The 25,850-nt window shown below is 39.9% G+C and overlaps 1 protein-coding gene across 1 annotated transcript in view; it reads right to left on the bottom strand.

Annotated features, from left to right (window-relative positions):
* Positions 1–23,801, bottom strand: part of stpg2 (sperm-tail PG-rich repeat containing 2) — a gene marked incomplete at its 3' end in the record, with an annotated part of 48,477 nt that extends 24,676 nt beyond the window's left edge. The window contains exons 1-10 of the mRNA XM_084551776.1: positions 23,342–23,801; positions 22,953–23,056; positions 22,535–22,702; positions 21,032–21,190; positions 17,925–18,040; positions 15,870–15,981; positions 11,920–12,027; positions 6,616–6,775; positions 4,889–5,049; positions 4,632–4,724 (exon numbers count right to left, since the gene is read on the bottom strand). Of these exons, the coding sequence (XP_084407902.1) occupies positions 4,632–4,724; positions 4,889–5,049; positions 6,616–6,775; positions 11,920–12,027; positions 15,870–15,981; positions 17,925–18,040; positions 21,032–21,190; positions 22,535–22,702; positions 22,953–23,056; positions 23,342–23,447 (1,287 nt within the window). The 5' untranslated portion in view covers positions 23,448–23,801. The remainder of the gene's footprint in view (positions 1–4,631; positions 4,725–4,888; positions 5,050–6,615; positions 6,776–11,919; positions 12,028–15,869; positions 15,982–17,924; positions 18,041–21,031; positions 21,191–22,534; positions 22,703–22,952; positions 23,057–23,341) is intronic.
* Positions 23,802–25,850: the final 2,049 nt, after the last annotated feature.

The following is a 25,850-nucleotide window of genomic DNA, read 5'->3' as shown; positions in this document are numbered from 1 at the left end:
ATACTTGAAAACAGCACTGGATTAGAGTGGAAGAGAAAAGCAAACTCTCATTTAAGCTATGCTCTGCTCATAATCATCCCTCCTTTCATATCTGCCATTTCACAACAAGATGTCTGACTCTTTCTTCCCCCCAGACAGGTAATCAACTCCTATCAGATCCAGACCTCTAGCTAAAGTACAGATCTGTCATGGCGTCAAATATTTGAACAGGCTGACATGTGTTTGATTTGCACTGTCAGAAATTTAAGCATCCTTTGAGGGAACACCACAAGATAAGACACCACAAGATCAACTTAAATAAATCACACGATGGCTGTTATTCAACAGATATTTAACCACTGTTTGGCTTTCTAATCTGTATGGAGTGGATCGGACAGATTGGATATTCACAGTGTCGACAGAATAAATGATCAGAAACTGCGAATAAATAAACTGGACAAAATTATAGAAAAACAAAAAGACCTGGAAAACAGAAAATAGTGCAGCTCATGCAATAAACATATTTTGGAAGTCAGATAACAGGTCTCCGGTCTGTTTAATGCGCTGCACAAAAACAACCACTAGACGAAGCTTTCAAGTAAAAGTACAGAGAACTCAAACTCCCCTACATGAAATTTACAATAAAGATGCACTTTTTGCCTTTCTTCTTTTGTTTGTTCTTTCTTGTCTAACTCTCTTCTCATGATCGGGATTATTTCCTGATTAGACTCTTTTAATATCTGTCCCAGCAGGGCGCCGTTGCCAGGGATACAGCCTCGGATACAGCGCAGCATGTGGCTAACTGTTACAGCTAAGATGTCCCCAGGTGATTTTTCATTAACTGGTCATAAAGGAGGCTCTGTGTGGAGCCATTGCACAAGGCTTCAGATCTTCTGCACAAAGCACTCAAACATTCTACCATGGGGGAAAAAATGTGTGCAGCGTAAAAATCAGAGGTAATATTGTGACGCTACAGTCAAATATGCAATTATTCTTCCTCTTGCTTTCTTGTTCTCTCAGACGGACAGACAACCATTCACACTCAAATGCACACCCACGTCCAATTTAGAATCACCAATTAACCTAATGAGCATGTGGACAGTGGGAGGAAGCCGGAGTACCTGGAGAGAACCCACGCAGACACAGGGAGAACATGCAAACTCCCCGCAGAAAGGCAATCGAACCCATAACCTCCTCGCTGTGAGGCATCAGTGCTAACCACCAAACCACTGTACCGCCCTACTGCAGTTCTTGCCCCTGGTAATTCTAAAGTTTGCCTGAAGAAGGCCGCAGACAGACGTATGCTACCTCCATGACATACGGAGCCACCGGCCGCTTCTTTTCACCTCGACATCAGCGACTCCCCACCTGCAAACAGGTTGTTGGAACACAGGCTGGGGTAACTGCTACTGGGATTTAAACCAAGTTCAAACAATTGTTAAATGTTTAATCACTCCATGTGTCCGGCATGTAATGAAATTCTCCTGCTGGTTACATTAATTTGCAGCCCTCCAATAGCCATATCCATAACTTTTAGTGCATGACAAATCTCAACACGCTGACATTATGACTGTCAAGATTTTCAGTGTTGGAATTGCGATATAGCAACATAAGGTGAGCCAGATCAACCATCAACACAGTATACTGCTGCTTAACAGAAAGCTACACTGAGCCACATTCATAGAAAATGGCAAACACTGCAGACAGTAATATGAGGAAGAGACTATTAAATAGGCGATCAGCACCTCAGTGCTCAATAGATCACTCTCTAATTAGTCTCATCACACTCACTTGGGTTCATTTGTGATATGCAATAAAATGCGACTGATCCACATTATCTGAATGCATAAACAACAGAACGTAAATGTTGACATATACACCACTTAATCACGTGGAGACAACGTTTACTAAAACTGCCACAGAAATTACTGTGGGAATAAAAACTGTAACAGATGCCAGGTACCATCTTAGAGACATACAGTACCACAAGAAAAAACAGCGCACAGCAGGGAGTAAAAAGGAGTTAAGTGAACATACTAAGCCCAGATGAAGCTGACCATGATCTGTGATCTCACTACACAGGAAAGCAATAGAATTTCCCTGTGGAGATTGTTGATGTATAACACGAGTATGCGCAGTTACTAATGGAGATGCATTTGAGGATTTTCATGTGCAGCGCATGTAGACTTCTCAGGCTTCACTGCTCATACAGTGCAGCAGCAGTTTCAAATCCTGCTCCTCTGTACCCAGAGTCCTGCTGATTTTATGTCCTACCAGGTAGGTAATTGCATTAACTTGATGTCCAGGGTGTAAATTACTCCCTGAGTAGACAGCAAGAATGAAACCCAGCAGGGCTACTGTATGTGTCCCGAGATTGAGGACTGAAAACAGCGGGGCCTGAATGAGAATTAAGAGTACTTTTACTTTTGAAACGCTATTTCCACAGATGTGCTTTTTATTAATTAACAGTAAATAGTAACATTTCTCATAGTCATTCAATACTGGACTACAAAGGGTAAAAATCACATAGGGAAAAGTAGCAACCTCATTTCTCCTCCTAGGTTTGTCTTGGAGATGGATGATGTTTGTTTATGTATACAGTATGTGGTGTTACACGTGAGAGCACACTGAGATAATGAAAGAAGACTTATTTGCATGTGTAGTTGCATAAAATGCATATTCCTGCATGAAATAAATCCATCCAAAGTCCAACTTAGACTGAAAATAATAAATTAACTTCCAGTCCTGACCATTCAAACCATTTGGAAAAAATGTCTGACAAATTCCCACTGTGAGGAAAAGCTGTGCGCTGTCAGTTGCTCTGACTCCTCACTGTGCCATGAGTTAGTCTCAACACAGGCGCGGACACACAATAGAAAAAGTTGAGAGGCAGCATCACAAATGTTCAAAATACAGGCCAGAACAAGCAGAAAACTGTATCTTGAGCAAGTCAGTACCGTGGATGTCAATGCATTCTCGAAAAAATAATCATTTTTTTGGAGCGTAACTGTAAATATCATGTAAAAATAGACTCAACAATGTTGAGGTAAGCATGGCTCACACTACAGGAGTTTTAAAATCATTCTTCTCTCTAATCAAGCGCTAGTATGTTTACCATTGCTTGACAACAACATCAGCTGCTCTGGTTCTTTGTAGACTAGCTTCTCTCATTGGGTATTGAGAAAGTGAACATGTCTGATATTGATTGAGGCCTGTGCCGGGAGGTTTAAGAGCATATCTGTAAACGCCATATATTACAAAATACTCTTTATGCATCTACTATTCTGTGCTGCCAAATTACCTTTTAAACGGCATAGTTTGGAACATTAAGATCAGTTCTGGAGACCTTTGCCTCAAGATGCAGATAACACTTCTAACCTTTAGAGTTAATCAGAGTAAACACCAGCTGGTATCCAGAAGTGTACTTGAAAATACAAGCTGTGTATTTTGAATATTTAAATGTTCTAGCAGGAAGTCACATTATTTTCTCCTGGAACATTTTTTAGTTTTTTTTCCAGTACTAGAGTAAGATATATTTCGTTGCTAACCTTCACATCTTCACAGCTGCTTCTCTCTGTTCGTCTTCATTAGCACATTAGTTATAAGCAAGTAAACACCACCCTGTGTCGTACAGGGCAAAGAAATCCATCTCTCACTATTTTGTCTCTTGTTTATGATGTATTTGTTCAAATTACAATCAAATGTGTTGGAAACATAACGCTACAGTAATTTAATGTTGAATTCTATGGACACAGGTTTTAGCAAAAGTATGTTTTTGCTACAAATACAAATGGATGCAATCATAAAATCATTTACACTGTGTTCAGTGTTCATTTGATCAAGGCTGTAACAAATTCAGTCAAGCAGCAGGATATGATTTTTGGATTTTTGAAGATCTAATAGATGAATAGACTTGTGACGACTTGATTAATACTGCTGTTTCTTTTTACTTTCACACATTACCAGAGGGAGACTTCAGAGGGGGACTTTTAAATGACACAGTTTAATGAAACCTTTTCCTGGGGTTTAGATAAATGCGTCTCTGCACTTGTGTGACATTGCTTTAAGATGCCCAGTGGCTACTCCAATACAAAAATATGAGAAATAAAAAATGTCTGAATTGCAGCAATTACATTAACGCATTCAATACTGAATGCACTTGAAATCATAATTATTAAAGTTGTGGGTCATACTCAAACCATTTTGCCCACAACAATAAAGGAAAGTAACTGTGAAATAGAATTAACTTAATACTAAAGGGTCTAAAGAGTCAGGTATGTAAAGATATTATATGTAAGTTTGAGAAGTATAAAGTCAGAACAGTGCACGGCAGAGGAATGAGGAACATCACAAGAAATGGTACAAGAAAGCAATTGTTACAGAAGTGACCTGTTTTCTGGATGAAAAGGGATTGGGGAAGGAAAAAAATAGAAATAAAGCAGTCAGAGAAAATTAACCACTGTGATGGCCCATTTAAGAAAGTAAAAACTTGGCATGTGAAACTGTTTTACTTGAGCTCAGACTCTTCAGTTAAGTAGGTCTGAGAAGATTTGCAACACAAACTTGGTGTCTGGATGAGAAAGAGTCAGACAAAGACAGCTGTGGGAGAAACTGGGGAAAAGAAGACGGAAGGTAGACAAAAAGAGACTTACTTTAGCCAGCAGTGGCAAGACCAGACGTTCTGTTGCTGACTTGAAAACTGCTGTGGGCTGCTTTTCGTAGCTCTCCTCTGTCTTCTTTTCACTCTGGAACAAAAACATACAACAGTCACACGCACATGCTGTGATAAGGATATGGAAGTTTTATGTACCGCTCAAGTAAACGTTTTAGTAAACTTTTAAGTGAAACCTCAGTACTACACATCTTAAGAAAGAAAATTCATTAATTAACTATTGACGGATCTTCCTACCTCATACTGTCCTGGACTTGGGGCATCTATTGATCCCTTGTTGTCGAAAATGTTGCGTTGTACGGTGGAGCCAAAGCCTCCCTTCCTGGTTTGCCCTAAAAATGCCTTTTTAAAGCTCTCACGGGCTAAACCTCGCTCAAACACATTGTAGGAACCTGGACCTGGACAGAGCACAGACAAGTTCACAAATTTCTTCTTTTCACTGACCTGAGATAAGATGGTGTAAAGACCAATCTTAATTTCCCCCTTGATTCTTCCCTTTAGTTCAGGAGTGCTCTCAACTAAGTAGTGGCTCTTTTAAACAGAGCAACAAGGCATAGGGTTTGAAATCTTTGACTAGGAATCGGAATACCAGTCGTGATACGTCACGGTGAATTTTCATAGTTGTCTGAGTCTTAACATTATTCTGACATTACAGTCTTGTACGTTTTATTTTAAAATTAAATTAATTAAATTACCTGTCACCACTATTGCAACAAACTGAACACATTTGCAGGAAAACACAACAATAAAATCTACTGAGCAGTCAGGGGTCAAAATTTCTGCCCTGAACTGTTATCAGATGATCGGAGAAGAGCAGAATATTTGCCGTCGGATCGTTTCTCCAGCGTCATACAAACTGTTGCAAATTCAAATTGCGAGTAACAGTGAATTTTCCTGATCCTAAACCCTAAAGTTGCATATTCCTTATTGTAAGTTTGTTTTTTGTTTTTTAATTTTAGCATAATAAATTGCAAGGACATTCATAATTTCATCAAACCAGTTGCTATTCGTTCTTTATAAACCCGTGTGAACACCTGTTTCAGAAGAAAAATAAGAAAGATTTTCCCATTCTTATAATACAATGGCATACAGTAACTTAACAAAAATCTCACAATCACTGAATAAAACCTTTTCATCAGTTTCACACCTCTTTTTCTGCAGAATGTACTCAAAGAAGGTCACCAATATCAAAGGAAACACAAATGAAAAGTTTTTTTCTGGCAAAACCAAAAATAAGATGTAAAGCAAGTTCTTTGTACAAAAAAAAAAAAAACTGAACACAAAAGTGCATCATCTGTACAGTATGTACTGTTATAACAAAATTAAAGTGAGGTCGTTACAATCAGTCACATGCCACTAGTGGACAGTCTCCCCTATACAAAACACATTAAGTTTTAATATCATTTGTATTGTATTTCAAAGGCTTAATGCAAAACCACATATAGGAAATGACTCATGCTACAACAACGTAAGGGTTCACTCATGGGACACACAAACACACACTGCTGCACAAGACAATTCCCTCTCATGTCCTTTCAAAATGCTAATACATGCTGCATAGTACACTGGGCCTAATTATTTCGAGTTAGATTTAATATAATGGATATGTCAGGTTAAAATCTGACCTTTTACAAAACATGGTTTGTTATATTATACAAAAAATCAGGTGTCAGTGAGGTTTGAGATCGAATGGATATTAAGAGACAAGCATCAGAAAATAATTCACTCGGATCCATGTTAAGAAATCTATTAAAGAAACGTGTGCAAAGCAGCAACATTTTCAGCCTTTTGTCTAAACAGATGAATGCTACGTCTCTGCAAAAGAGAAAACTGGATAGCACTTGTAAAATATAACTGCGTGGATCAAAGAGCAAAATCACTTTGAACAGCATCCAAATTGGACAGAGCATAAAGTAGAGAGGATGCACATATGTGTGCACGCACACAACTGCGTACGCACTGACCTGGTGTGGAGACTTTTTTGCGGTTAGAGGGGAAGCGTGCTGCACTGATGCCAAATGGGCTTTTCTTCACTTCTTTGGCCCTCTTCAGCAGCTCCAGCGCACAGCGTGGGTCATTATACGTACCGACTGGTGGTGACTTTTCTTTCACAAGACCAAACCTCTAATGGAAAGAGATGAAAGGGAATAGATAACGGACAGAAACATAAGGTGAGGTCTCTACCATACACTGGTACCATACATTTTGCTATACAATGATGAATAGCACTTTCCATTAATCAAACATAGATCAGCACGGTTTTCTCAACCCATCGCCCATCTGGAACATAAAAACAAATCCAGCTGTGAATGTCCGCATTATCCACAGACTCAACTTTTGATCTGTCTTTATTTTCTCACAGCTGTGCTTGGTCCAGGTCAATTGGGATGAAGGGTATGATTTCCATGGTAACGCTGCACGAACACTGAAGACGAATTTTAATAACGCCCGTCAGTATTCCAAATAAAGGCTATGTTTTGCAATTTACAGTATTATACTGAGGGAAATGGTTTAAAGTTGTTACAAATAAGATGCACTTTTGTTAGCATTGGAACGATGCAAAGGTACTTTCAATTATAGCACAACAGGGAATTAAGATGAGTGATAATGATTCAGCGTCTCTTGTACAACATATTTGGACCTAAAGCAAAGAACTGGACATATTAAAATTGTAACCTTAACATTTCATGACAATCAGTCTAATAATTATTTAGATATACCATCAGGACACTGCTATCTATGAAACCATACTCCTACTTTGAAAAGAACAAAACATCTGCGTAGAATGATAGAACAGAGTGGTGAGGTTGACAGAAAGATGGGGCAGACAGCAACTTCATTGCAAACATAATGATGCACACAATGAGGTATGTAATGCTCTTTGACCATTTTGCTGATATTAGAGCTGATTCAGCACTGGAACTGCTTGGCAGCTGCACTTCCAGGGTACAAATGTGTTCATCTGATTGCCTATTATAAAAAGAGAAAAGCAATCAAGGGGCCGAAGTTGAGAAGTTGTCTTCTCAGTCAAAATTACTGAAGGCGAACTGTGCTTCTGTGTTACTTTAAAGGTCTCTTCAGCCTCTCCTGACAAAAGCATTCAGCAGGTTGTTAGTGAACACAATGGACGGATAAAAAGAATTTGATTCCTTCGAATGGCAGTAAAACCACATTACCAGTGTAATGCCTACACACACACAACTTTTGTTGTGTATCTTTGTGACAACCTTCCATTGACATGATGCCTCTTACAATACCCTAATCGTAACCTTTAACCTAAAGTCCTAACAGGTTTTAACCCTCAAAATGTAGTGAGGTTCAGCCAAAATACACCCACAACATCAAAACATACCCACATAGTATAGTATTCCATGAAAAAAATCCACCGCCCCACAACTTAATGAAAACAAGACCACTCACACACTGAGCCAGCTCCCCAAGATTATGTTCATCTAAAAGAATGGCTTTAACTATAACATATATGTTGGAAGCATGCCAACCATTGATTTTCACTTTCCATTTAATCAGGATGCAGCCTATGGAAAATTAGTTGTGGGGTAATGAATATTGTGTTAGTAATGCACAGTGGAGTTATCGAGCTTTTAGGCAACAGAAGAAATGAGAGGAAAAGAGAAGAGGTATGGCTTTAGGAGGAAATTGAGAGGAGGGGAAAATGACAGAGAAACAAAGCGTTTGGGCAGGAGACTGAGTGACTATTTGAGAGAAGAAAGGAGACGAGCAGGAATCACAAGACGAGCTGTTCCGAGGCCAAACCATGTTATATTTCAAAGTCTGTTGTGGCGTTGGGGTTTGTGGCCATCTGTCAATCCCGTTCTGCCCCACTGGCTTTGGTAAAGTCTTATTAATGGGCACATTTTCTTTCTTGAACTGACACACTGAGGTTTGCTGGCACTTCACATGGATGCTAAAGGGTAAGTTACTCTTTGTTCTGCTTCCTGTTGTTCTACTTTCAAACACATATGATAAGAAATGGCAGAGGAATACTGTTGAAAATCACAACCAAAGCCAGAATGCAAGGGTAATTTTTCACTGTGTGAGTTCAGCGACATAAGGTCTTAACAACTGTTAAAGTGGAATAATGAGGCCACAGATAGAAGGCACTATTGTGGTGGTTTAATTGCTCGTATGTACTTCTGGCACCAAAGGAAAACAAAACACCAGTCACCCCTGGGCTGCACAAAAAAAGGCAGAGATGCATCTCTACAGATGGATGAAAAAAATGTACGCTCATCCTGAAGCTGTGTGACTCCAGTTTCTTTGTGTTTGGGCATTGACCACATGATATCATCATTAAGAGACTATATGTGCATATAATAGACAGTATAAAGAGTCTATGGCGAATGTAAACATGTCATACGTAAAAAAAGAAAAAGGAGGGAAACTGGAGACGATGGATAAAAGTTCCTGATAAATTTTAACATCATCCAGAGACTTCACTGTCATCGTGTCACCAGGCTACAATCTAAAGTCTGTTCAGACGGTACAAAACGAAAGCTCCGGCAGTCAAATTTGCATGACTAAAAATTCCCTAAAGAATAAGTCTGAAGATGGTATTCAGTCAACAACGAATGTTTACCTCAATTGCATCCTTTTGGCGAGATCTCATAAATAGTGTAACATGATGTTCAATTTGTCTAGCGTTGTACTCAAGCCCTCATGTTTAGTAGGTCACGATGTCATTGCTGATTTATTTATTTACAGTCTGTTAATGACCAGATACTTACTTGTAACTGGTCAGAGTCAAGGTGTGGACAAGGTGAAAGTATTTGTAAAGCCATCAAGTCCAATTGTCTTGTTTTTAGCTTCATTTGTTTTTGGATATACGATGACCTGGACAGACACTCTCACATATATCATCATCATCACAATTTACCTAACATGTTTTCTGTTTGTATTGTATTTGATGTTACTGAATCTTCTCTGCATTCTCAATATGTCAGAGCACTGAATATTATATACTATAATTGTATTTTCTACTCTCAAATAACAAAATACAATGCTTGTTTTAACCTACAAGAGACAAACCAAGAGAGAAAATGGTCTCCAGGAACTGTGTGGACAACAAGAAACGAAGGGAAGGGATGGAGTGTAGAAAAAATGTGGGAACAAATAAGGAGAAGGAATAAGAACAAAGGAAGGAAGTGTTGTGAGCTCAAGAATCCACAATAAAGGGAAAAAGAGGGCGAGTAGATGAGCGAGAGAAAGGGAAACGGAGGAAAAGGCATGTTCTCACAAAGGGTTGGACTGATGCTTTGATATTGGGAAATTGGAAAGCCAAAGGAAGGAGGAGAGGTGAGAAGTGGAAGATTCCAACTGTTCCGCTTATCTTCCCCTCCCTCCCTCCTTCCTTCTCTGCCTCCTTCCCTCATTTCCTCTACATCCCTCCACAGGATAACAGTGTCAGATGGAACTGGACTCACAGGGAGACGAAGATCTAAGAAAACTGTCGCTCTTAGTTCTGCAGAGGAGATTACTCGCGATACGCACGCGCGCACACACACACACATTCCTTGGTGGCTGTCAGTGACGACATCACAGGGTCGACGCACTTACACAGCATGTGGCCAGGGAAATTAGGTCAGAGCAAACTCTGACACACACACACACACACACATGAACACACACATCAAATAAACTCCAGAATCTTGCATTGGTTGTTCTCACCAGGAAACAAGAACAGTATTTTATATTCCAAGTTTCATAAAGTTAATTTTAGGGAATCTTTGTGTGTGTGTGTGTGGTACACACAGAAAAAAAGTGGGGGTAAATTTGCCTGCATGTCAAAACTACTTGTGAACCTGTCTTGGGTCTACATCTGCCTGCAGCTAAAATTCACACACAAATATGTCTGAATTTGTGATTGTGAGTGTGTGAGTGTGCATATGCTAACGCACTGTGGGTATGCCTACGTGTGTGTGTGTCGCAGCGATAATTAAAACATCAGTCAGAGTTTCACAGGAGTGAATCTGCGGGCCACTGCCCCAGAGGGAGAGAGGAGAGCTATTCCTGAAGTGTAAAACTACACATTTTCTCATCCTTCATCTTTCCTCCTCTGAGCCTCTTAATAAACTCATCTTTGCCGCCATCTGAAGAAATCCTCCAAACCCTGCAAATCAATTAAAGAAGCCAAGAACGGATCAGTGTAGTGGATCTGAAACTGATCTTAAGTATTTCATATTAAAATCCAGCCTCCTTTGAGAAACTGTAAATTGAATATATTTGTCTCCTGTAGATCATGTCTAAGAAATCATTTCCGCGTGGTCTGATGGTTTTCTCTGTGCATAGGGTGTTATGTAGAGTAATGAACAAAGTATAGAAGTTCGATCAGTAGTTTTTCCTGAATGGTACTGGATCAGCAGAGCAGACGCTATGAGTTTTGTTTGGGAAAAGAAAAACTACACTAAAAGCTCTATATAGTGTAGCATTGTGCGGTGCTATTGGGATTATATAAGTGGTGGGTTAATATGACCCGAAAATTATTTCATTGTACCTGGCCTCTTCTTTATTCCGTAAAGTGCACTGTTTGAGCCACTGTCGCCCTACACAACAGTTTCTTACAATGTTTCCTGCAGACACAGCTCCCTTCAGCCCATTTGCTCTTCCGTGTCAGATGATTTATAGCCAAATCCGTTCCTAATCACAGAAGCAACACCCTTGTTTTTTTGGTACCAATTTTTCTACCTCAGTCTCTACCTGGTTCAGACAGCCCACGCATTTCGGTTTAGAGAACATTGTTTTGTCTTGCTGATGTATGTCATGCGCTGTCAACTCTAAACCACCACTCATAAACGTTTAAGGACCATGGACTTAAACGTTGGGAAATAGATCTTTCTTGTGCGTGTGATAAAACCAAAACGTGTATGCGTGTTAATCATAGTAATGACAGTGCTGCAAAATCCACAGTATTTTCTGGCAGAATGTGACACTCGACCAACCCAGTCTAAATAACAGAGGATTTTTAGGTTGCCAACATTGTACTGACGAATACCATCATACAGTTAGACCTTGTGCAGCATGACTAAAATGATTATTGACAAAAGCAATGTGTCTCATTCTTTTTAAATTGCTGTTGTTGTAGAGTCAGACACTAATGAATGTGAGCAGACAACGACTGGATGCAATAGGAAGGGGGAAAAAAAACATAGAATTGAAATCGACACAGGAGGACAAAAGCACTGCTACAGAATCTGCAGTGTACAACCTCATTCACTCCAAAGTGCAAAACAAGGCTGCACACAGAGCTGTACCTGAGTTTGTGAGAGGAAGGCGCAAGTGGACTTTGGCAGGTTGCCACTGGACTTGACAGGCTTCTCAAACTGACTTCTGATGTGGTACTGGCCTGGACCAGGAACTCCCTGATAAGAAAGAGAAAGGATATACAGTAAATCAAAGAGGAGTTTTATATTGGGATGCGTTTACTGTACATGTTTAGGCTCACAATTTCAAACAGCTGTATAGATGATAAGAAAAAAAGAAAGTCTGAGCGAGGGGAAAAAATACTGAAAGCAAAGATAAGAAAAGGGCAGAAAGTTGAGGTTGAGGAGAAGAGGTTTAGGTATTGTTAAGATGAACTATAAGAAGTGAAAAAAAGGACACAATGGCTGACTAACACGCTTTAACAAACAGAAGGAGCAAAGAAAGCCTCTGTTCTTTCTTTGCTCCTCTGCAGTTAAGTAATTTATGATAAAAAAAAAAGACACTGGAAGAAAAACTAAGCTCAATGTGTTGTGTGTTTGTGCATCTTATTGAGACAGCTATGTCATGTGCATGCTCAAGACTCAAGACTACTTTCAGTAATTGCAGTAATTGTTGAAACTAGCAAACCAGCTAACAGCACTAGACTCCACACTTCCAGAGATGCTGACACTGAGAGGAAAGGAAACACACACACACTTTCTCACACTCGAGCACATTTCCACATTCCCTAATGCGGAGCCAGGACATTTTTGTATTTGTGGTAAAACCACAAGGTTTCAGAGCCCGAGGTGATTTAACTAGATCTGCAGTAAAACAGCATGGATTTCTGTGGTGACTGTTAGCACTGTGCAGTGAATTTCAGGACAATATGTCTTCCCCGTTCCTTGGGACAAGTCTTTATTCATGAACATTGACTACAGTGCCCTTTCTCAAGAAACCTATTTCTTGGCCTCAGAATCAGGTATATCGCATACAGTATGTTGGTGCATAGTTTATCCTTAAATTCATTCTTAGTGGCTGCTTTACTATATAGTTTGCTAGTATAAAGACATTTGAAAAAGACAGCAGGCGTCCTTGTTTCGGTCATTTTCGACCTTGTACTGGAACAACTTGGCGTCACATATATTTTGTTTTTCACCACCTACTGAAATGTTAAGGACACTCATTCGGCAAGCTCTTAACACGAGCCTGTGGATGCAGCAAGAAATCCCTGAACGGGTTCATTACTCACATTTCATCACCCGTGAGGATACATAAATAAATCTACAGGCTTAGTAGATTTCACTCTATCACTGCACTGTGCAAATATAAGGACTCAAATAAGGGTCAACAAGATTTAGAGCTAGAGACTGTCTTTCACCATTCAGTACTGTAATTAAAGTTTGTGAATATGTCGAAAAGATTTATTACTGCAGGTAAAAAAAAAATGTCCCCAAACTGTTTGTTACATTTAAGTTAGACGAATAGAATACTTTAAGAAAAGGGGTAAAATAAAACAAGGTGTGTGCTGTGATGTGTAACTTCAGTGGAAAGGTGTCTGTTTGAATACAGTTGTTCAGATTTTTTGTGTAACATCATTTTCAATTTTCAATTTTTCATCAATTTTATGTTTTCCCCACAGATTTACTAGGAGCCAATTACAACCACGGGCCATGACAATACTTCTGAAACACAATGATCCCTTGTTTGTATGTATATTACAACTAAAATCATTTAAATAAACATATTGTGCAACCAATATGTATTATGTAACCTGTAATTCCATATGTTGTGCTGTGCCATGTTGTTTTTCCTCCTTCATTTTTCCCCCTGGGAGCTGTGCTGCTTCCCCTTTTCTATAAATAACATGTGCAGCAACACAAATACATCATACATGATAACCTTCTGTTTTGCTTAAGTTTACAGAGATCCACACAATAATGGTTTGTTAAAGTGGTTTCCGTGTCATGTCAGAATGTCTATTTAATGGGGAAGTCCTGCATGTACACACAGACCGTTAAACTCAATGGGACACAAGGAGCCCCGAGCCATTACAGGCAGACTGTCTGTAAAGGTGTTTGTCCTGAGTGTCCCCACTGTGGGAAATGACCCATCTGGTCAGGGACTGTTATGTGTAGGAGAACATGTGTGTTGAGGTGCCAGGTGCTAATGATGACGGATGGAGGTGCAGCCCCATCATAGTAGCAGTCCACTAAAAAAGGTTCCACAGAAGGCAAAGTCACAGGATAAATTATACGATGTTAGAAAATATTTTGCACATTTTAGCAGTGATATACAGTATATTATGCAAAGAGAGGTAGAACACATGAACTAAAATGTCATGTATAATGGATAATGCACAAAAAAAGTGAAGTAAGATCTAAAACAGGGAAGAAAAATGTGAAAGTGCCTTGGCAAGAAAAAAAGATACGTTTATATTTTTTTATTTATCAAATCCAGTCCCACATTTTTCTGACTCTGCCTCACCCACTCTTACCCACCGATCAGTGAAATAAGGCATCACAAAGCATTACTCTGGCAGCACAGTCAAGTTCATATGCAGGTGAGTATCTTCGCTCCACTCATCCAGCTCCAGTGCACCACTGTGTGTTTGGATGTGTGTGTCGGTATCAGCTTGTGATTAAAGCTGATGTTTTACTGCCCTCTATGGGCATCAAGATGAACTGGTGTGTCAGAACTGGAGAGGGGAATGGGGGTTGAACGCTTTCATCTACACTTGTCTGTTTGAATTCAGAATACATTACAGTACTCTGCGCTCATTTTACAACAACATGCTCTAATGTGACTCATTTTGAATCAGCAGTTTTCAAATACCTTTGTGGTAAGGAGTGATCTTTAAAGTGCAGAGAAGAAAAGGCATAAGTTCTTTAACTGATTAGGAAATGTAGCTGGTCTAATTGCTTAAAGAAGCCACAACACATGAGGTAGTGAAGTTACAACAACATTATCTTACATGCTACCACGGGGAGGCCGCGTTCAAATCTGAAGGTCAGAGAATTCAGAAACTGTAGGCAGAAGCAGTGGATCATTTTTTATGATTCAGTGTCTCCCACGGGTTAACAATTTATTTGCTGTGGGGAAAACACGGGGCTATCATTTCTCTTACTGACCTACATCTCTTGCTCACACAAGACACCAAGACAAATAAAACTAAACATTATAATGTTATATGTAAGCATACCAAAGCGCCGGGATGACGTAGTGGTTAGCACTGGAGACCCTCTTGGGTGCTTGATGTGCAAAATAGTAGGTAATGCCATTTGCCATCACAAAAAAAAACAAAATGTGAAAATAGTTGCTGCTCAAATAATTTATGTGAGTATAGAGTTATACTTATGCGTGCAATGTTTATTGGGAAGCACAGCTGTTTAATATTTGAAAGAACACAGAGTTCTTCTTTCAAAAGTTGAATTTATAGTTTACAAAACACAACTTTCCATAATTCAGTACTCTCTCGGGGGAGGGGTTCCTGCAACAGCCTTATTTGGTATACCCAGAACCTGTCTTTCAGTGGACTAGATAACCAGACGTAATATGGAAAAGCGGTGACAAACACACAGTGACAACCTGTAAAGTTTCTCTGAGCTATACGGAGCATTTTAGTGTCTTTCACCTGATTGTTTTGGTTTTTATGGACTTTACCTTGACTGTTCTGGTTGTAATAGAAAAGCTCTGATGAACCAAGCACTGCTAGGAACTCACTGGAGAACACAGTGACAGCTATTTCCTCAAGAGCTGGTGGAGACCAGCAACAGAGCTAAAACGAAGTGAATGCTGAATGAATGTTGCTCTGTGCCTCCTGGATGTTTGCTAACACGTTCTGCATATTAACTTTCCTCGCCGTTCAGGGAGTTACTTTGGCTCACTTTAAAGGGATACCCCCGCCCCCAGGTGCGAAGCTGACATTGATCCCCGTCCTTTCAACCTATCATCACTGATCAAACTATTATGTACAGCATCCCATGCACACAGACACCCACTGACACAAGCACATACTCGCCTTCTTTTCTTCTTGCTTGGGCACCAGTTCGTGGTAGCGAGGGATGATAAGCTCAGCTTTGCCTTTCTGTTCCTTTTGAAGGTTCACATTCGCGTAGTGTGTTTCTGGGAGTCTGAGACAGAAAGAGGCAATGGCAGTGTCTTTCAAAATAGACAACACAGACAAACAAACGCAAGAGATAACAATAGAGAGAGAGAGAGAGGAGTGTTTAAAAAAACGTACACCATAGGAGACAGCAGAAGTGGTGAGATAAAATATATTGAATGAGAGGTGAAGAGAGATGTGTAATGGAAAAATAAATAGGAAGAGATAAACAAAGCAATAATAGATGGGAGCAGAGGACCGGAGAAAGAAAGAATAGTACAGTACAGAAAAAAGTCTTCTTCTCATCATGAAATCTGAAACACATGTACCAGGAGTAAAAACTGACATTTTGAGCCAATTTTAAACGATTCTCTGCGTATCACAGACATGTCTGTGTTGGTGTGTAAATGCCTGCCTTCACGTGTGTGTAAAAAGTATGTTAACATGTAAACCTTCTCCTCTGTTAGCAGGGTTGGGTCAGATTACTTTGAAATGTAATCGATTACTGATTACAGATTACATGGCAAATTTTGTAATCAGTAACGTAATCTATTGGATTACCCAAAACATGTAACGTAATCTGATTACTTTAGGATTACTTTTTACACAACTTGTACAAGACATACACAATCTTATTTTCCTCTGTCTTTAATTCAAAGTTGTGGCGATGTTGCCAAGTACTGAACGTATTTTTGCCGACTGGAACAGGTCTATTCCCAGATAGCAAGAGGCTGGCGGACCACCGTCAGCCCACTGGGGATAGACCTGGCAGTCCGCTGGAGTTTTGCTCATCGGTTCACTGGCGGTCCGCGAGCGAGTTGTCGTCAAATGCCCCAATATTTTGTCACTATTGGTCTAAAACCTTTTTCATTTATTCAGTTATACTTCATCCATCACTTTAATAACATTTCATGTATTTTCTTAATATTCATGATAAGTTAAATTTCAAGAGATGGTGGACCACAAGTGGCATGCCACCAGCGGTCTGCTATCTGCCAATCTGTTTTTTTGCTATCTGGGTTGGTTGACGTTGACGGTTCCTCCATCTTGGGTTTTGATTTGAACCTTTTTCTTGTCAAGAAACTACACAGGCAAATGGATGATAATGACATCTAGTGAACAAACAAATGGGCTGCTTGTCAAATGAAAACACTGGCTAGGCTATCATAAAAAAGTTGCATTGTTTGCATGATAAAATGTAATCAGGTAATCCCCAACAATGTAACTGTAATCTAATTACGCATTTTTGTATTGTAGTCTGGGTTGATTACAGTTACTTGATTTTTGTAATCTGATTACGTAATCTAGATTACATGTAATCAGTTACTACCCAACCCTGTCTGTTAGTCAACTCCTTTCTGAATAGCTCAGCTGGATGTGTGCCCAGTGATTAGTAAGCCCGATACTCCGTGGCCATCAATAGAAATGCTATTTAAAAAAGTGTCAAACACAATGCCCTGGCCGAAGGACCAAAGCAATACTTAACTTCGGTGGAACGGCTTTCCTATTCAGCACACATCTCGGTAAGAGCTCAAGAGCAGTGAACTTCTGAGATTAGATGCCCCGGAGCATCTCATCTAGCTATCACCCTTGGCTCTTTATCCCTGCTTCAAAATGTGACTGTATGAAAATTATATTCCAAATGCATACATTGCCATCAAGTTTAATTAAATTCCAATTTTTTAAAAGTACAGATGATGCGACATACTTATTTAGGAAGGGTACTGCTAACTTCAGCTGTTCCTGCAGAGAACTTACAGTAAATGTTAACCTTTTTCTTTCTGAGGATTTCACTGAATGGAACTAAATACAAGAGAAAACTACTTTTACAGTTTGTTTGTTGAATGCCAAGTTGAATAACACTACTGTAACCTTTAAATTAGTGGCAGACAAACAGGATGTAGCAAGCATGTTGTATTTTGTCTTTTTTGGGTACTCATTAGACTCTTCATTAGTGTATGTAATACTCACATCTCTGTGTAATATTGTCCTGGACCTGGTCCCAGCTGCACTGTCGCCTCACTTCTCCTCCCTGTCTTGTTGCCAAAGTGAATCCCTTTATACTTCTCTCCCGAACTCACTTCTGACTGGAGGAAGGGAATGAACAGAAGAGAAAAAAGAAAGCCACCAAGAAGTGAGTGAAAGGAAAGATTGGCCAAAAAGAAATTAGGAGACAGAAAATGAGAGTTGGATGACAATGATATAAGGGGATGATAAACTGATGAACCAAGAAGTATCTGGTTTCTCTTCAAGCCCAGGCTTGTGAAGTTGGGGCTGGATGAAATGTGAAGTTCAGCCAAATGTCACAATATGACAGAAATCTAGGAGGAGACCCTCCTTTCTATCTATCTAAGTTTTACAGCCGGCTTTCTTTGCCTCCAGCCTTTCAGACAGGGGCCAGTCCACTCCTAAACCGTATAAGACGTTCTCAAAAACAATGGTGAACTTTGAGCAGTGCTGAGGCCACAGTGGAAAATGTTAAACGGGCTTTTGGTTGCAATTTACTCACAACAACATTGCTTGTACTTCATACATGCAACACAATCTATAATATAAGGAGTCTGAGCAATTTTTAAAACACTGGTGCAGTACACAATTAATAAAAAATAATCTATAGTTCCGATCACTGTGTCAGTATTCAACTCACGCTCCCTATTTGACCAGCAGGGCCAGTTTTACACTTTTCACAGCCTTAAAATGCTTGCGAAGAGTGATTTGTGAATGAGCTAAATAATAAATGCTCCATATATTAAGCTTAAACTTTAGTTTAATTCTTGCAGAAGGTCACCTCCTCCTTCTGCACCAGCATTGAGTCTCTACACATTAGGGAGTAGAGTTAAAGTTAATGCTTACATGATTTTTACATTATCAGTTAGTGTATTGGTAAGCACTGAAATGTAATATTAGTAAATCTCCAATAAAGACATCATAAATGAAATGTTATTCCAGTATGTTTATAGTTCTCATGCTAAAAACATAAAAAACAGGAGTAAGGTGAGTTTTCTTAGTAAGCTTTAACAGTTTCAGTTTGCCTCTATTCATACGCCAGACACTGACAGACATCTGCTGCTTGTCCCTTAATTTGTAAAATGCCTGTTAAAATAAAAACAGGCTGAATAAAACACTAAAGAATCAAAGCAACTAAAAGTCTTTCATCCTGTATCTAAATTCTCTCTTGACCTAAAAGTATGCGCCTATTCTGTGAGGCAGGTTATGGGAGGACTGACAGTGAATCTCCAAAAGTTTCTAGCTCCATGTGGCGCCTGTCTTCTGTTCTCAACTTTTACGGTACTGGAGGACGAGATCTGAGCGTGTGTCCCCTGTGATCTGCCAATCCAGTTTGGAGAGGGGGAGATAGGAAACAAGGATGTTCAGATGCTTAAAGTTAAAAAGGAAAGCATAACTGTTCGGCATTGCATGCAGACACATACAAGCATCGCGATGGTATCGCAGCTGGCACTGAGCTCAGAGGCATAAATTGCCTATTTATGTCAAGGAGAGCTTTTAAAAGCACAACAAAAACCCAGCTAGTAAGTATAAACATATTCATTCAGTTGTGATAAAAACGGAATGGCAGATTATTTTTTTATTCAAATGAGAATTTAAAAAAGTCTAGCAGAAATAAAAGTTTCCATTAGGAGGGCTGAGAGTGGGCAGGAGGCTGAATAGACTGACTAACTCCTGAAGTCTGAAGCCAGTATTGTAGGCTATTTAACCGATAAACAGAAAGAGTATTATTCATATACACTTTGCCTACTGCTAAAAACCTCAAAATACGTGAATGAAGAAATCAAGTGGTGAAGATGTGGCCTAAAACCTTACACCTTATGTTGTTTTGTCCTATCCTGCACTGCATAATGTCTAGAAGAAAAGAAAATGCTGCAATCTTAACCTTTCAAATGTGCCAATGCTACCCAGATTAATATGTTCCGTCTCCTTAATACTAACACAGTAGGTTTTACATCATCATATCACTGGCTGTGTTATGATGATCTATCTACTTTAATACCACACAGTATAAACTGATACCATATAAAATATACTATAGCTGCTCCTTACTGCAGATATGTTAACATATTAACCAGTCTGTATTACATCTGTATTGGCCACAAACTATACTACTACCACTGCAGCTTATGAGAAATAACCTAAATCTGTGTGCTAATAAGTATGAGTCAATGTTGTAAAGTCATTGTTTTGTCAATACAGACTTGAACCATAAGTTTGGGGTCAGCGGATAAAACCGTTTAAGACATTTTTGTTTTTCTCAATCACACCCAGACAGAAAACATAATTATGGTCTTTAGATTTCTGTCTCATGTCTTATCATTCAAAGGTTGTCCCAGACACTTTGAAGTAACGTCCTCAGACAACCACTTAATTCCGCCTCTCCACACTCTTGAACTCACTCAGAGCGTGGGGCGTGGGGGCGGGGGTGTTTGAGTTTAAAGAAATGAGCGTGTCAGACGGATGAACAGAGGGAAGGAGAGAGACAGAAACTGGGGCTGAACTTTCAAAGGGAGAACAACAGAAGTTGAGATGAAAAAAAAAAAGGAGCCATGGATGGATGCATTGCTGATAGCCCTAAATCACAGCATGCCTCTGTGCCTGCGCCGGTGTGTTGACACAACCTCGGCCAACACTCAAGGACGCTGTTGACTTCCTCTGGTCATTAACAGATGAAAAATGACTTAATTGAGAGCTAGACCAGCGGGCGTGTGCATTATTTTAAGTGAATATTGTAATATAGCTTGAAGAATAATTACTAATGGCTCTCTTTGTTGGCATGTAAAATGGATGAGCGTTGGTGCGCTGTGGCTTTTTTAAAGTGGAGCTGCATTCATTAGCTATGGAAATGGGTTTTGGGCCAACTGAATGAGGTGGGGTGTGGGTCCAGTGGTGCATTAGATCTGCCTAACACTAATGGAGCTCGCCTCATAGCAGAGTAAGTACACTCAGACACACACTCGTATGGATTAATGAAAGCACACACGCGTGCACAACTGTGCGTTTTACACTTTCTGATGGATGTACATCGAGTCTTCAACGGGACTGTGTTTTTGTGTATTTGTCCTTACCAGCAGTGGATTGTAGTAGGCTGGCCCCAGGGTTGTGTCCCTAGGAGGTGGCCGGTTCTTGCAAAACTCACCCTGGGCATCCTTCTCATAGCCATAGGCCTGGCCTGGGGAAGGAATGGATGGGATAGCGGATTGATGAACCAGTCGGAGACTTCTAGCCTGCAGCAGAGAGAAAAAGCAGGAGAAAGGCAGGGAGACTGAGGTGAAAACTCTGGGTTTCTGATGGAAAAAATGCCCCGGATTACAAAGCAGCTGAGCACTGCCTGGGGCCAGTATGGTGTGAGACTGAGGGAGGGACAGAGACAGAGAAAGTGTGAGGAGATGCAGAAAATAAGAAGCCAAAAAAAGGATGGAAAACTGAGGGGAAAAAATAAGGAAAAAGAAGTGCGTGGAAAAGCACAGTGTCTGCTGATGGAACATCAACAGCGACATCTCAGAGAAAATGCAAGGAAGTTACTCTACTAACTTTCTACATCTGAAAGTAATGCCCATGTGCATTTACGCTATTCATATTATTATAGCAAGCACGGAGGAAGTGTGTCTGTGGAGACTATTTTATGGTAAGGTCTACTGGTTTCAACAGCTCCATTCTCTTTAAGAAGTGACTTAATCACTGACACTGCACTATAACAGAGGAAAGGCATTACCACGGTACAGACTCATATTGCATAATGTGTATACCCGAGACATAAGGGGGATGGAAACGTAATCATCACCCACAGCAAGACTAAAATCAAGGTTTCTACTACTACAGTATCACTGCTGATAATGCTAGAGGCTAACAGGATAGACTACATTACCCCAAATTAAACATCTTGGTATCTTCAGAATTTAATTACTACCACTGTGTAAGAACCAGATCATCCCTAGACGGAATGAGGTCCAGCTCTGACACTGCTTACTGCTTCTGATTACATTTTAGTAGGCATATTCAGCCTTACACAGCTACCGTCAACCATGATATCGCTCTTTTCACATTTATCCACATGAGAATTAAATTGGAACAAAGTGCTTTCTTTAACAGGTTTAAAATAGCAACCCCTAATTCCAATAGATATGTGTTGAGCAGTCTGCTGATAGCACATCCGCTGCAAGTGTTGGCAGTTATTACATATGGAGGAGGCTCCATTATTTATATCTATTGTTTGAAAGAATGGCACATATACATGTTATGTCTGGTATATATATATATATATATGTATGTGTTACTGTGTATGCGTGTGTGTTGTGCTGACAAGGATTTGAGGCGCACTTTGCATTCAAAGCTTACAATACATAGTAGAAAAGCATTTAATTGCATGGATCGTGTGAGTGGAGACATGCAACGGTACACAAGTACAAACTCTATATTTGTTTTGTTATATTAGATGACTTATTGATTCAGTAATACAGAAGCGTTATATAGAAGACACACCGCTCGAAAACTAACTTAAACGAATGGCACAATAAGATAAAAGGGGCAAATGTAAAATAAATCCCTTTTATCATCAGCCATATGCCTACCATTTTTCTGCCAGGCCTCCCATTCTGTCCCACATTTGCCATCATGGCCCTGAGCTTCTCTTCTGAGGCAGGCAGCACATTGTAGGCCCCGGGGCCGGGAACGTCTGACACCACGTCCTCGAAACGCTTGGAGCGGTTCCTGAGACTGTGGCCACCATGGATACTTTGCTGAAGAGACAAATGTTCGACAGAAAAGCAAGCAAAGAGAGAATAAGACGGCATATATGCTCAGAGGAAAGTATGTTTTGAAAACTTGATTTGCAAATATCTTCAATTGCCATTCATTTTCCTAGATTGGAATGGCAAAAACATCAGTGGCAGACCCTTTTATTCAGGTGAACATACAGCTATTTCAAGCCAACACACTCAGGTCTTGACTTGGCTTATTTTGACTTATTTAATCTCTAATCTACAGCACCTTGACGGGTGGGGGGTCATACTGTCCAGGTCCTGGTATACTCCCATTGAATTTAGTAAATATTGATTCCCTGTCGGTCATGGACAGAAATGGAGCAAAGCCATCTGCAATAATAAGAGAGAGAGAGAAAAAAAAACACATAAGCGATATATCTTGTTCATTAAACAACAATAAGTATGATAATACAGGATGAGAAGCTACTACAGCAGAAGGAAAACAAAATTTGCTATTTCAAGTAACGCGAGCAAGCTAGAGTGAAACTAAGGTACATTTTTATAAATATACATATTGGCAGCAGGTTTTGGGAAATAAAAAGGAAAAAGTAAGTGAACTTGTCGATTCAAAATGAGACTGTCATAGCCCACAGTTTTCCACCTCAGTCTTGCTACCTGATTTTTTGCAGATGCTCTGGTTGACATCGTATGATCCGGGACCAACAGTGGGTGAAGTACCGCTTGCTGACTCGAAGGTTACTCTTGGAGTTCGTCCATACATTTTTAACTCAGCCTGAACCAAAACAAACAGGCAGCTCAATTAAACTTCATTTGTACAGAAAAATGTACCCGCTCGAACCCTCCAAAAACTATAGATGTGTCACTTTATTAAACTATTATGCTCGTGGTCTCCCCTCTCTCTGTACTACTGTCCTCTCTCCTTACTTTTGTGCGCCGTTGCTTGGATACCGCATTGCGTTACACACCGACGTTACACAGCGACGTTACACGGCGACTCCAGTCAGAGTAGAACGAGCAGAACACAAGAACAAGAAGAACAAGAACAAGAAGAATAAAACACAAGAAGAAGAAGTACAAGAAGAAAAAGAAATGTTAGGCAGAAATTTAGTATCTCTTGTGGTGGCGTTTTTTAACACCTGAACCACCTGAACATTTTTCAACTAATTATTCAATTCAATTCCCCAGAGCAAACATGAAGACAACAGTGGCAAGGTAAAACTCCATTTTAAACAGGAACCTTTAGCAGCTCATATGGAGGGACCCATCTGCCTAAGGCCAGCTGGGTAGAGACAGAAAAGATAGAGAAGAGACAGGATAGGAGGAACAAGATAAACATACATCTGTCATAGATACATACATCTGACTACAAGCGTACATGTAGAATCTGATGATGATACAAATACAAGATATAGCTGATGAACATGAAAGTTTGAGTTCATTCAGGTAGGAGTGGTTAGGCCAGAGACACTCACAAGAAGATGTGGGAGGGGGCACAGCAGTTAACATGCTATACAGTAGCAGCACAGAATTGCATGACTGGCATCACAGAAGAAATTGGATAAGAAACTAGAGGAGAGGTGCTCAGTGCCAGAGGATAGGAGCTTGGTGCGAGAAGAGGACATGTGCTCAGAGCATCATCCCCCAGCTGCCTAGGCTGATTGCAGCATAACTAAGGGATGGTTCAGTCCAGCCCTAACTATAAGCTTTATCAAAAAGGAAAGTCTTGAGCCTGACCTTAAAAGTAGAGAGGGTGTGTGCCTCCCGAACCCAAATTGGGAGCTGGTTCCACAGGAGAGGAGTCTGATAGCTGAAGGCTCTACCTCCCATTCTACTTTTTGAAATTCTAGGAACTGCACTTTGGGATCGAAGTGAACTGTTGGGATAATATGGGTCTTTAAGATATGCTGGAGCTATTCTAGATTTTAAAGGTCAATGCGCTTGTATTTTTATCTAGTATTATGTAGCCCTTGTCAGCATTATGGGATATTTGAGGAAAAAAAAAATAACTTTTCCTAGACAGCAGAATGCCTTATAATAAGGCTGTTACACATGTATCTGCTTTAGCTGTAGTTATTGTGGAGAAGAAACCATAGTCCAATCCTACCATCTAGTGGGTGAACAAAATGCAGCAGAGTCACCATTAATTTATATTTCCTTAAAAGCTCATTCAAATAGAAGAGTTGCTAACTGCTATCATGTGGTTATTTCTTTCCCCACAATGCATCTGTGGTAAAAAAAAAAAAAAAAAAAAAAAACTGTTCCTGCATTTGGCCTACATGTGCCACAGTTGTCATTACTCTTGTTATTATTTGCTTATTTGCAATCTCGACCAACATCCACCTGCACTGTTAGTCTGCCCAGCAGTGTGCTTAAGGCCTGGATAATGAGAACTCAGGGGGAAGCTATGCAGGAAACAACCGCCTCTCTGGTGTGGCAGTAAACGGCATCTTTATTTGACCTTCCTATCACGTCTCATAAGCTGCACATTTGCCTTGCAAACTGGTCTATGATCTGACAAAGACCGTTAACTCATTACGACCATTATATAAGGCAAAGACAAATAATGTTTTAAAGTTCTGGAAAATGATGTGTCATTAACCACACATGCTCCCTTTTCCCTAAAACTCACGTTTAGCCCAAAATTTAACACGTGAGATTCTTTGCATCTCTGTATAACGACCAGAAACAAAACTTTATGTCGAACAAGAGTGGTTGCCCAGGAATGAGGAAGTCAGCCAAGTTTAGAAAAGTAATGCCAACAAAGTAATAATATGGCTTCTAATTGATTTATGATAAACTTCGATAACAAACGCTGCATAATCCAGACACCAAAACCTGAAGTATTTAGATGTGCAGAAAACCGGTACAGATTCCACATGCATGTATTCAATGTACCAGCATGCTGATGCTTTCATTAGAATGGGTCTTTTAGGTTGAGAGAAACCCTGTCAAGGAGAAAGACAAGGCTACTTCACCAGTGGAGGGCAGCAGCAAGCTTAGATGAGCCTAACATGCCTCAAATTCCCATGAAGCCAAGTGGTGCCTTCATTGACACAGGAAATGTAGCAAGAACAAGCATAAAATATTGTTTAAAAAATCAAAACAAATGGGAAGCACGAGTTATGTAACGACACACAGCTATGATGTATTTTTTGTCTAGTAT

The sequence above is a fragment of the Chelon labrosus genome, assembly GCF_963514085.1.
Source record: "Chelon labrosus genome assembly, chromosome: 9".
NCBI lineage: Eukaryota > Metazoa > Chordata > Actinopteri > Mugiliformes > Mugilidae > Chelon > Chelon labrosus.
Note: the sequence above shows the minus strand (reverse complement) of the source record. Positions and strands in the feature narration are given on the sequence as shown.